Source organism: Prionailurus viverrinus, chromosome B2, assembly GCF_022837055.1.
Source record: "Prionailurus viverrinus isolate Anna chromosome B2, UM_Priviv_1.0, whole genome shotgun sequence".
NCBI classification, from domain to species: Eukaryota; Metazoa; Chordata; class Mammalia; order Carnivora; family Felidae; genus Prionailurus; species Prionailurus viverrinus.
The window spans coordinates 11422581-11436284 of NC_062565.1; the positions used below are offsets into that span (position 1 = coordinate 11422581).

At 37.2% G+C, this 13704-nt stretch overlaps 1 protein-coding gene across 5 annotated transcripts in view; it reads left to right on the top strand.

The window, feature by feature from the left end:
• NUP153 (nucleoporin 153) overlaps positions 1-13704 on the top strand; it is an 88334-nt gene that overhangs the window by 52275 nt on the left and 22355 nt on the right. For all 5 annotated transcript variants that reach the window (XM_047860265.1, XM_047860264.1, XM_047860263.1 and 2 more), the window contains 4 exons: positions 5582-5719; positions 6476-6574; positions 7795-7885; positions 12372-12497. In XM_047860265.1, coding sequence (XP_047716221.1) covers positions 5582-5719; positions 6476-6574; positions 7795-7885; positions 12372-12497 — 454 coding nt within the window. The remainder of the gene's footprint in view (positions 1-5581; positions 5720-6475; positions 6575-7794; positions 7886-12371; positions 12498-13704) is intronic.

Sequence of the window (13704 nt, forward strand, 5' to 3'; positions counted from 1 at the left end):
TCTCAGTAAAATTTGTGTCTCTAGCTTTTTAAAGTTTATCCCTGTATGAAGAAAACATCTTGGTGTGGTGTTTGCCAGATAACAGATCTGTGAATTTTGTTTCTTTCTCTTCAGTTTCAACTTTTTTTTTTTTTTAATTTTTGTTATTTTTGAGAGAGAGAGAGAGACAGAGAGCAAGCAATGAAGGGGCAGAGAGAGAGGGAGACACAGAATCGGAAGCAGGCTCCAGGCTCTGAGCTGTCAGCACAGAGCCCAACGCGGGGCTCAAACCCACAGACCGCGAGACCATGACCTGAGCTGTAGTTGGCTACCCAACCGACTGAGCCACCCAGGCACCCCTCAGTTTCAACTTTTATGAAGAATATATTCCTAAGATCTTTAGCTGAAGTTGATGTTTAGATCTGTAGCTCAGTTTTGACTGTCTTACAGAAAGATATGTGTTGTGTGTGTCTTTTGTTGTATCAAGACATTGGGAGGGCGTGAAAGTTTATTAATTTACTTTGTTTCCTCTTACTGGTTGGTATACTGTAAGGAGCTTTATGAAAGTCTCACTCCAGACCTCTTTATCACCTCCTCCCTTCTCTGGGCCCCCTGTCCATTCTGGCCAACTGCCAACTGCCAACTTTGTATCCCAGGATGCCTCACCCAATTCCTGTCCTTAGTTCTGTTCCACACTGGAGTTAGTCTTCACATATCCGAGGAAAGTGGTACAAAAGGGGTGGCTGCCGCAAATTTTCTGCCTACCCTCTGTTTTTTAAATCTAGGTAGAAGAGGTTTCTAGGTAGACGCTTTCTTATTTTGTGTTCAGTGCTGTTTTCGCTTCAGATGACAAGTAACGTTTAGACTAGTTCTTAATTCAGATATAGTGAATAAGAACTTTTGGTAAAGGATGGAACATTTGTGGGTATTTTAATGGGTTTTTGGGATAAGTCAAATGGAAGACGTTTTATTTTTAGTGGAATGTAAACAAATTAGGCTAGTTTCAGGTACTTTTGGCATTTAGCAGGGATTGGTATTTTTTATTCACTTAAACATTCAGGTTAATAGAGCTCTGTGTTGTAAATAACCCGTTTTGCATTATGAGGTAGTAAAAGTATGTTTTGCCTTTCACTTTCTCTTAGATCTCAAAACTTATAAGGAATGTGTGTTAGTCACTAAATATTTGGCCTTTTTGTCTTTACTGTGATACCAGTAATAATGAAATAATGAAAAAATCTCATTGATACAGAACAGATTAGGAGCATATAATAAAACTGAGTTTGGGGAGATTTAATTGATTGATATTGTCATGTCAGGTACAGGCCTGCTGCTTATTAACTGAGTGATCTTGGTCAGAATAATTTGTATGTACATCAGCTTATCCGTGAAATGGGGATAAGAAGAATAAATAGCTTGTGTCTGTGGGATGGCTGCCATTTAATAGCTGTATGATATTAAGCCATGTATCTCTCTGCCTTAGTTTCTTCATCTACAACAGTAGTATCTTCCTCATGTGAGATAACCCATGTAAAGGTATTACAAAGGTGATACATAGACACATATCTGGTGATTGTGTTCAACTCAAAGTATCTGGAATAATCCAGTTACAATTCTTAACTTTCTTGTGGATTTGTGGGATCCACTTCTGATCAACTAAGTCAAAATTTTGGTGAATAGGCATCAAATTTAGGCTTGGTTCAAGGTCAGTGATAAAAAGAACCAGGATGTCCAAGTCTGTGGCTTACTGAGTTGGCATAAGTAAGATAATAGGTTGTTTAGCTGATGTGCCCAGGTGTTGTGAGGGTCTAAAGGGAAGAAAGTAAGACTGAAGATTGGAGATCAGATGCAACTTCCCTACTGAAATAGTCAAATGCATCTTCGTTCGCTTCCTCTCCCCTCCCTGAAATTTGATTATGATAAGTTTCAAGCATAAGAAATAGGGAAAGAATTGTGTAGTGAACACAAATATACTTAGCACTTAGATTCCAATACTTTGTTATATTTGCTTTATCGAGTGTATATCTTAGTTTCTGATGCATTTCACAGTAAGTCGAAGATCTCAGTATATTTTACCCCAAATACTTCAGCATATATAGCACAAATTGCAGTTAAATATTTGTTGTTTTTAAATTTAGCAAAAGTTTACATGTAGTAAAATGTAAAAATCTTAGGTGTATCATTCATGCATTTGACAAATGGTTGCACCTGTGTAAGCCAAACCCCTTTCGACGTGTCAGACATTTCCATTGCTCTAGAAGGTTCACTTGTGTTCCTTCTCGGTTAGTACTCATCGCCTCCTACTCTGGAGGCAATCACTATTCTCATTTTTTCCTCCATATGTTGGTGTTGCTTGTTCTGGAACTTCATATTAATACAGTTATGCAGTGTGTGTGTTCTTTAATGCCTGGCTATTATGAATAAAGGTGCTATGAACATTCTGGTAGTGCTTTGTAGACGTGTTGATTTCTCTTGGGGGTAAATAATGTAGAAGTGGAGGAGCTAGGTTGTATGATATGTGTTTAACTTTCTAAGAAATGCCAACCTCTTTTCCAAAGTGAATATAATATTTTATACCCTCACCAACAGTGTGTCAGTATTTCTTTCACTCTTCATCCTTATTAATAGTTGTCATCATTTAACTTTAGCCATTCTGCTTTGTATATGGTGGTATCTCATTGTAAGACTGTATTTTACAGTTGTTGGGTATAGTGTTATATAAAGTGTCAGATGACTGATAGTATTTCTTAGATCATCTTTGTTCTTGCTGAATTTTTTTTCCAGGGTGTGGGGTGTGTCTGGTTAGTCTATTAAATTGTTGAGAGATAGGAGTTAAAATTGTCCACTTTCATCTGGTGGATTTGTCTTTTCCCCCTTATGTCAGTTTTTGCTTTACATATTTTGAAGCCCTCATTAAAGCATGCACCTTAACATCTATCATGGCTCCTCAGTGATTTGCCTCCTTTAATATTATTAAATGTTCTTTAAAGAAAAAGTCTTTGGAGATGTTATTTGTCTTGACATCTGCAATATCTGGTATTAATATAGCTAGCCTCTGTTAGAATAGGCCTTCTTAGGCTTACTAATTACAGGTTATATCTTTTCCCAACCATTTGCCTTTTTTTTTCTTTTTTAACTGTTTATTTTTGAGAGAGAATGAGGAGGGGCAGAGAGAGAGGGATAGAGAGAATCTCAAACAGGCTGTGCACTGTCAGCACAGAGCCTGGTGCGGGGCTCAAACTCACGAACAATGAGATCACGACCTGAACTGAAGTCGGCTTAACTGACTGAGCCACCCAGGTGCCCCCATCCAATTCCTTTTAACTTCTGTCTTTTTAAGTGAGTTTCTTATAGACAGTATATAGGTTAGTCTTTCCTTTTTATCTGTTTTTTTGCCTTTTAATTGGAATGTTTGTTTATAATTAATGTAAGTAACATTATAGTTACATATATGTGTGTGTGTGTATGTGTCTGTATTGGATTAAGGTCTCCCATTTTTATCTTGTTTTCTTCTTTTCCCATTTTTTGGTTTGCCTTCTTTGGAAAGCTGTCTTTTGGTTAATGTTATACTTACATTTTAATTACTTTGCTTTTTATCTCTACCTCTGCATGCCACTTTTAGTGGTTCCTCTTAGAATTTTACTATATGTATCCTTAACTTCCACATTCTACTCTGTGTTAATATTGTACTACTTCCTGCAAAATTTAAGAATCTTGCAACTTTATAGTTTGATTTACTGCCCTTCTTTAGTATTTCAGGTTATACTTGTCATTTGTATCAAAATAAGATAGGCTTTAAACCCATATTGCATAGTTTTTGCTTTATACAGTTATATGTATTTTATTATTTTTTTCTAAATAATTTTTCTCAAGTTTATTTATTTTGAGAAAGAGAAACAGTGCGGGGAAGGGATAGAGAGAGAGGGAGACAGAGAATCCTCAGCAGGCTCTGTGCTATAGCACAGAGCCCAACCTGAGGCTCAAACTCATGAACTGTGAGATCATGTCCCGAGGTGAAGTTGGACACTTAACTGACTGAGCCACCCCAGGTGCCCCATGTACAATTATATGTGTTTTCAAGAAATTAAGAGGAAAAACAGTTTTTTTGTGTTTGCTCACATATTGTTCATATCTCCAGAAATCTTGAGTTCCATTTGTTATTCTGCCCCTTCGCCCTGAAGAAGTTGCAGAGCAGGTTTTATGGCAACAGATTGTTTTAATTTTCTTTTATCTGAAAGCATCTTTATTTTTCCTTTGGGTGGAGGGGTCGACTTTACAGAGCTGTGATTTATGTACCATAAACGACATCCATTTGTAGTAGTCACATGGTTTTTAGCCGGTAGGGAATTTAACCTGAAGTCAAACTCTTCTCCCACTTGTGGTGGGTGGCAGCTGGAACTCTGCTAAGTTGGCTCCTTGGTGTCTGCCTTGCACGCGAGCAGGTTACAGGTCTGCTAGAAGCTTGGACAGTTTATGTGCAGATCTGTAAGTTCCCCATTCCTGCATCTCCCCTCAAGTTTTGAGCTGCTGTGCTCACCTAGCCTGTCCCCTGATTCCTCAGTGAACACATTTGCTGTTCTCTCTCCATTTCAATTGATGGCGTGGTACTAACTCCAAAAGAGTGCAGGAAACTTACCCAGTGCTCCTCGCTTCTTCCACGTGGTTTTCATCTCTGCAGTTTGTGCTTGTTTCTGGTCGCTCTTGCTTCTGGTTGCTCGGCAGTGTTTTCATATGGTTGTTTCTGTTTTGTTTAGGGTTTACAACTGTTATTTGTCAGGTCAATGTTCAGATACGAACTATTGCACCATCAGCAGAAGCACAACTCTGCTTGCCTTCCAACTCTGGGTTGCTTGAGATTCAGAGTGGTCTTTAGTATATTGCGATAAAAAACCAAGGCATTTCACCAAACTCATTGGTACTGATGTTTATTAAATGCTTGTTTTACATGCCAAGGCCATGTATAACTTTATGTCTTATATTAATACTACAATGGTGGTGTAATTTTTTCCTCATTTTCAGCCATTAGGAAATTTGTACTGAGGGCAGTTAGGTTCACAAAGCCACCAAGTCTGGTGGTGGCACAGCTGGGATTCAGATCTTGTTCATTTCTTTTGATTTGAGAGCCCACATTGTGGGGTTTTTTTTTTTTTTTTGACTGATTGTTATTTTTTTAATATGAAATTTATCGTCAAATTGGTTTCCATACCAACACCCAGTGCTCATCCCAACAGGTGCCCTCCTCAATACCCATCACCCACCCCTCTCCCTCCCATCCCCCATCAACCCTCAGATTGCTCTCAGTGTTTCAAGAGTATCTTTTGGTTTGGCTCCCTCCCTCTCTTTTTTTTTTCTTTCCTTCCCCTCCCCCATGGTCTTCTGTTAAGTTTCTCAGGATCCACATAAGAGTGAAAATATATGCTGTCTTTCTCTGTATGACTTATTTCACTTAGCATAACACTCTCCAGTTCCATCCACGTTGAGCCCACATTGTTAACCCTGTATGCTGCTGCCTCCTCCCTGTTCTCAGTTCCACCTGAAAGTAAGTAGGGATAAAAGAATGACTTGAAAGATGAAATCTATCATTATGACACATGTTGTGTTTTAGGAAATGGAAGTGCCAGTATTGCCGAAAATCTCTCTACCCATCACCAGTTCTTCACTGCCTACCTTCAATTTTAGTTCCTCTGTGATCACAACTTCCTCTCCATCGCCCGTTAGTCCTTCACAATCACTGACAAACAAGGTACAAAACTATTGTACAAATAGAGGTGATTTTTGTTCCTTATTTAAAAAAAAAATACTATATTCTGTTTGAAGCGTTAAGTTCTTGCTATGGAAATTGAGAGTAAGAGAAAAATGGAAATGGTGTTTTGCTTTTTAAAGTGTATGTTATAAAGGGATACATTATAATGGAGTGCTGTTTAATTCTTATGCAATGCCTTAGAGATTGATGATTATAAGTTTGTTTCCAATGTTTCTGATTTAAGATACTTTTTTTTTTTTTTTTTTTGGTAAGATTGGGTTTATGTTTTTATTTCTCAGGTAGGATTAACTACTCCTGAAAATTTTTATGATTTTGTCCTGGCTTTTACTTTTTCTGAACATATTCTTATGGATGGAATTTTTTTCCTTTAGATACATACTCACCTACCTCTAAGATAGTGTATACTCCTCGTCCAAGGAGAAGCCAGATTTTATAGTAGTTACCATTTATTTTTCACAAGTTTTAACAAATTATTATTTTACTAATTTTTTTAAGATTTTATTTTTAAATAATCTAGCCCCATCGTGGGGCTGGAGCTCACAACCCCAAGATCAAGAGTCTCATGCTCTACTGACTGAGCCAGCTGGGTGCCCCTTAACAAGTGATTTTTAAATCTAAAAGGAAATAAATTGCTTTTGGCTTCTTTGAAATAATTTGCTTAAGTTAAGGTCTGTTTTATTGTCAATTACTTTTACTAAAAACTCTTTGTGTTATTTTAATAATTTGGAAAACCAGGTACAAATGGCCTCTCCAAACAGTTCTGGCAGTCCCATGTTTCGATTTTCATCTCCAATTGTAAAATCTACTGAGGCAGATGTTCTACCTCCGTCATCTGTAAGTAGCAAGCAAGGAATATTTCATACTGATTTCAGAAGCATACTGTATTTTTAAAATCCAAGATGCCATTGGTGGTAAGAAATACCATTGTTTTTCTTCCAACCTAAAAAAGTCAGTGTATAGAAATCTTGAATGAGTGAACACCTGTTTATTTTTCACTACACACACACACAAGCATGTGTATTTTCTCGTGATCATTTGAAAGTTAAGATGCAAACATCTTGATACCTTTATACCTTTCCCATATGTCCCCTAAGAAAAAAGGACATTCCTTTGCACACCCACAATACAATTCTGTCCATGAAATTGTAACATAGTATAATAATGTCCATATTCAGATTTCCCCATTGGCCCCAGACTGTCCTGTAATGGCCCAGATCCAGTAAAGATCAAGACCTGATCAACTAAATTGCATTGCATTTGGTTAACATGTTTGTTGAATTGCCTTTAATCTGGAAAAGTTTTGGGTTTTTATGCCTCATAATACATATTTCTTCATAATTAAGAAAGAGGTGTTTTACAAGGGAAGGGAAGCAAAAATACTATAAAAACAGGGAGGGGGACAAAACATAAGAGGTTCTTAAATATGGAGAACAAACAGAGGGTTACTGGAGGGGTTGTAGAACGGGGGGATGGGCTAAATGGGTAAGGGGCATTAAGCAATCTACTCCTGAAATCATTGTTGCACTGTATGCTAACTAACTTGGATGTAAATTTAAAAAATTAAATTAAATTAAAAAAAGAGGTGTTTTGAGTGATATAAGTTTAATGTTCAAGTTGCCCCATGCATCTTTGGCATGCATATCATTTTTACATGCTGCCTTGTGTTTTTCACTGTGCTCTTGTTTTTGGTTACTGCTAGATATTCCAGATCATATTGTATGTAATCCCTGCTGTGTGCCTGAAACCTGCCCACTGTCCATAAAATCTCAGTGTTTTATTGGAAAATCGCATTTAGAAACCTAGAAGTGAGCATTGGGAGCACGTTATTACTTTACTGCTTTGAATGAAAAAAATGCCTAAGAAATTGAAAATGCTGTTTAGACCTAACACACCATTCATTATAAGAAGCATCTCAATTTTGGAGATTGTAAAATCTCTACATGAACTTCAGTGTCTCTTTTTTTTTTTTTTGACTTGGAATAAGAAAAAGCTCTGTATTTGATATTTTGTTTTAAAACTAAGTAGACTATTAAGGATACCTTTTCTCCTTACAGATTGGATTTACGTTTAGTGTGCCTGTTGCAAAAACAACAGAACTTTCTGGCTCTAGTAGTATTTCAGAACCAATTACAAGTAGTAGTTTAGGTAAGTAAAAATTTCTCCCAAGTTGTTACATAAAAATGGTTGCATGCATTAGATTAGTATTTCAAATTCTTTCTTTAATCTTTGGCAGTTCTTATAAATTCATTTGAATGAAATTAGCTCTAAAAAGCGGACAGGAGCTAATATCAACCTTTGGCAATAGTTTTTAGTAACCTTCTCAGAAACTGCTCACTAAATGGATATGTTACAGTTCAGTTATGGGAAGGGATAGTCACACCAGCAGTATATCCATTAAGGTGACAGTTTATTATAAATGAACTCTCATAAGAAATTCAGGTGTTGTTTACATTTGTTATCGAGGTGAAATTCTAATTATTGTGGATCCCATCTCTGGGTTTAGTGTTCAGTTCACAAACATTTTTATGTGTTAGGGTTATGCTGGCCTCTGCAGGTAGTGATACATAATATTTCAGGAATGGGGGTAGTTGAGGGAAAGAAATGAGCAAGCAGATAATTAAATCATGGGATTTTGTTGTGATGGTGGTTTTCTTTCAAGTGTTTGCTGTTCAAGAACTGGAGAACCATCTGGGCTAAGTTACTCACCTCAGGACGTTTTGAGCAAGGGCATTTTACTCCAGAGACACACAGCAAGTGCAGGGCTGTGGGAGTTAGAGAAAAAAGGATGATATTCTTCAAAATCTGTAGATCTTTTGTAATAAAGCTAAGAAGTAGCTTTAAGTTCTAAAAATTATTGAATGCCATGCTGAAAGAATTGGATTTTAATCTGAATGTAGTAGGAAGACAGTGATTTTAAATTTTTTTTTTTTTTTCAACGTTTATTTATTTTTGGGACAGAGAGAGACAGAGCATGAGCAGGGGAGGGGCAGAGAGAGAGGGAGACACAGAATCGGAAACAGGCTCCAGGCTCTAAGCCATCAGCCCAGAGCCTGACGCGGGGCTCGAACTCACGGACCGCGAGATCGTGACCTGGCTGAAGTCGGACGCTTAACCGACTGCGCCACCCAGGCGCCCCAGGAAGACAGTGATTTTAAATGGCGTGAGCTGGGTGTCGTGGAGTGACAGCCGTGTCCCCAAGTGAGGGGGTGGTTGGGAGGCGGAGCTTTATAGGCTGAGATATCAGTTAAGTTCTGTCGCCCTATCCAGAAGCATGTATTTGTCTGTCTCAGTTTTTTTACCTCATAGTTTTGGAATTTAAAAAATACTAGATCCTCCCTCAAAGGGTAGAGTAAAAACAGCAGCAGCAGCAGCAACCAACAACAACAACCAAAGAGCTAGGACATAGAAGCCAGATGTTCTAGCTCTGGATGAGCTGGAAGATAAGAGCATAGATTATGAGAGTGGCACAAAATAGGAATTTGGTATGTTTGCAGTCTTGTTTTTTATTGACTAAAACAGCCTTGTGTAAGAGAAAGTATTAACAGGCACATTTCAGGTATACTTTTTACCACGAATTTTTTCTTCAATGTTATTATGAATTCAAGAGAAATAAACTTCTACAAATTCCTGGGGTGCCTGGGGGGCTCAGTTGGTTAAGTGCTCAACTCTTGGTTTTGGCTCAGGTCATGATCTCACGGTTCGTGAGTTGGAGCCCTGCGTTGGGATCTATGCTGATAGTGTGCAGCTTGCTTGGGGTTCTTTCACTCTCCTCTCTCTGCCTCTTTCACGCTTTCTCTCTTAAAATAAAAAAATACATATTTAAAAAAAAAAACTTCTGCAAATGACCATTTTCACACCTGGTTACGAGGAAAGGCAGGACAATCCTCCAGTTTTTACTAATGCGTTATTGGTGATAACTGGATGAGCGGCAGCTTGTTCAAACAACCTTTGTATTTCATTACATCTGGGAAATTATCCATATTTTTAAGGCATTTATTGTAAGTGGCATGTATACAATTGTGACAGTGATTCTCACCACTTTGACATTAACAAGCTGCTTGAAAATGTAGAAGTCATGATTAATTACTTTGTGACAGGTGCTAATTTTTCCACTATCTTTTTCCAGCAGTTTGAATACACTTCAGGGTATCCTTAAAATTTACTTTCAATTACTAAAAGCAGTGCCATTTTTATTCTAAAGGAGGATAGACTATGGCAAAGTGATACAATTGTATGTTTTGACACAGTTATAAAAAGTAGTAGGTACAGTGTTTTGTTTCTTGTATGTTTTTGTTACTGTGGTGAGATTCATGTGAGATAAAATTAATCATTTGAAAGGGAACAGATTCAGTGGTGTTCAGTACATTCATGGTGTGCAACTACCACAGCCTGTCTAGTTCTAGAACATTCTTATCACCCCCTACAAAGGAAACCTGTACCTATTAAATAACAGTCATTCCGCATTTCTTCTCTCCCACCTCCTATCAACTACGAGTCTGTGTTTTGTTTGTATGTATGTACCTATTCTGGAATCCTACCATGTGATTTTTGCATCTAGCTTCCTTTACTTGTTTTCAGGGTTCATCTGTGTTACAGTATTTATCAGTACTTCACTCTTTTTTCTTTGTAAAATTTATTTACTTACTTTTTATTCGAAGTAGGCTCCATGCCCAATATGGGGCTTGAACTCAAGACCCTGAGTTTAAGAGTCGTATGCTCTACTTACCGAGCCAGCCGGGCACCCTAGAATTTCATTCCTTTTATGGCTGAGTGAAGTTCCATTGTATGGGTATATCATAGTTCTATTCATCCATTGATGGACTTTTGGGCTGTTGCCAGCTTTTGGCTATTGTGCATAGTGCTGGTATGAAAATTCAGGTACACGTATTTATTTGGATAGTGGTTTCAGTGCTCTGGGGTATATACCTAGAAATGGAGTTGGTGGTCAAATGGCAGTTCTATGTGTAACTTTTTGAGGAACCACAGAACTGTTTTTCTCAGCCACTGGTTCCTTTCACATTGCCACTAGCAGTGTATGAGGATTCTAATTTCTCCACATTCTCACCATGTGTACTTTTCACTTTTGTGTTGGTAGCCATCTTAGTGGGTGTGAAGTGATGCTTCTTTTTGGTTTCGATTTACATTTCTCTAATGGCTAATGGTGCATAATGGAGCATATTTTCATGTGCTAGTTGGCCCTTTATCTTCTTGGGAGAAATGTCCATTCAAGTCCTTTGCCCATTTTTAAGTTGGTTTGTCTTTTTGTTGCTGAGATGTTAGCAGTTTTATGTAGTCTGGATATTAGATCCTTAAGATACATAATTTGCAAATAATTTCTCCCGTTCCGTAGATTGTCTTCACACTTTCTTGGTAATGTCCTTCGATTCACAAAGGTTTTTAATTGTGGCGAAGTTCAGGTTTTTTTCTTGTGCTTTTGATGTCATATCTGAGAATCTATTGCCAAATCCATAGTCATGAACATACATCTCCTGGATTTTCTTCTGAGAATTTTATGGTTTTAGTTCTCATGTTTAGATCATTGATCCATTTTGTATTAATTTTTGTTTATGGCGTGAGGTAGAGGTAGGTAGGATTTTTTTGAAACTACTCCTTTTAAAATTGGCAAACACTTAAGAAAAACCTTGTTTGTATTTTATTATGGAAAACTTGAAACATTTTCGGAAGTAATAGACTGAATTTCCATGTACTGTTTACCCAGCTTCGACACTTCACATTTTTTGGCCAGTCTTCTTTCTCTTTCTCTCCTTTCCCCTTCCTTCTCACACACAGAAACACACCTATCAGGTTATATTGAAACAGTTCCACACATATTTCAACTGTAAACAGAAACTGTCCCCCTTAAAAAATAAACCACAAAGCCATTATCATACTGAAAACATAGATTTCTTATTTTAAGTCTAAGGGTATATTTATTTTGGAAAATTTAGGAAACATAAAAAGTAGAAGCAGTAAGTAAAAAGTCACTCAACACTGGCAGCCACCATTACTCTTGTATCATTCACAATCTCCTGGGCTTTTTAACTCGTCTTTACCTATAACTGTGCTTTTGAGAATGTTTTGTGGCCACATAGTAATCTATCGTGTCGGTATTCTGTAATTGACAGACTCAGTCCCTTATTGAGCATTTATCATCCAGATTTTCAATATTATAACTGAAGGATATTTTTAATCATAGGATCAATTTCTAGAAATGAAATAACTGCTCAGTTGAGTATTTACTTGAAAGTTTGGTTCAATCAGTACTGTAAATTGCTGTGTAGTCAGATGCATATTTGTTGTAGTTTGGGAGCTTGCTCCGGGTGCTATAACCTCTCCAGTGTTTGAGTTTGATTGTTTTGATTACCAGTTAATTTATTGGGTAACAATTATAGTTCATACTTTTTGCCTTTTTGGAGGAGAAAAATGTACAGTGTATAGTATGGGAAATACTATCTTTGCTTTCTTGTACTAGCAAATTAACCTTGTATTTTTAAGTAAATTTGTCCATTATCTTTGAATTACAGTGACTTTCATGATGTTTTAGAAGGTGATCCAAATTGGCTTTGAAAGCTCTCTTTAATACATTTAACTTGATCCGGTGCTTCTTCTTGACATAGTATCTTTTCTACAGCTCAAGATACCAATGCAGTGAATAGTACAAGCTGTAAGAAGCAGCCAGATGAAGATTGTGAGGGTCCTTTTAGACCTGCAAAAACCCTGAAAGAAGGAAGTGTCCTAGATGTTCTCAAAAGCCCTGGTAAGATAAGAGCTGCCTTGACATACTCTAAAATCTTCATTACAGATTTGTGGTCCTATTTTAATGTCATGTGTGGCATAAGTTAGGAAATTGACTTGAATGTAGATGTAGTTAGATGCAATTCTTTTGGAGTAAATATCTTAGAAACTCTACTTGTTTCGAATTCAAAGACTGTCCTAAAATGACATCTCCTAAGGAGGTGAGGATAGCAGGAGAAAGAGGCAAGTGTAGAAGGGAAAATGAATTGCCTTTTAATAGAGATAGGCCAATATGGAATACAAGTAAATAAACCTGATGATGTACCTGCACATATCTTTCTCTGATGAGATGCTGACCTGCCTTGTTCTCAGATTACTGCCCAGTTGTGATTGTCTTATAACAAGACCAAACAGAAAGATAACATTGGATGATTCGAACATACATATATGTAAGGGACAGTACTCACTTGAAACACGAATTGAAAGCTAGTAATAAATAACTTGAAGGCAATGAATAGAAGTCATCAAATAGGAAAAAGTTTTCAATTTGAAAATCAGAGGATAGATACAATTCCGATTGTGACCTGTACTATAGGAATGTATAAATGTTTGTAAGGTGATCTAGTCACTCAGAGAAAATTTAGATTTACCTAGCAGATAGATGTGCTCACGTATAATTGAGTAAGAATTTCCAGATAAGAATGGCTTCTGCAGCCAGATTTAGGTCTCTCTGGTCTAGCTTTCTCGTTTTGTAGATGAGTACACTGCCTACAAGGGTCCCAGCAATTTAGACGATTTGATGCCATTGGGGCAGAGCTCCAGGGCGCCTGTGCTAGTTAACTGAGTGGTAGATATGCATCAAATTCATATGCTCTATCTTCATATAAGTTCTGCTTTGCATTCATGATGCCCACTCCTCCTCCCCTTTAATTTTCTTTAAATAGCAAGAATTTGGAGTCCTATGTTCTTTTGAGAGAAATTAGAAAAACTTGAAAAGGGGGAAGGAAAATAAGTCTCTAAAATCTTGAGATGATTACTGTTAAAATGGTGCCAACCTTAGTGACTCAAATTAATCATTAGCAAAACAGTACATTTTAGACTACTGGGAGTAAGTGAAGTATATGGGTTTTGCCTTTATGCTAAAACTAGCTCTAGGTTGGAATAATTGTAGCACTGGAAAATCTCAAAATCTTTTATATCTTCTTACCCTCCACTTTTCTTTTCGTTTG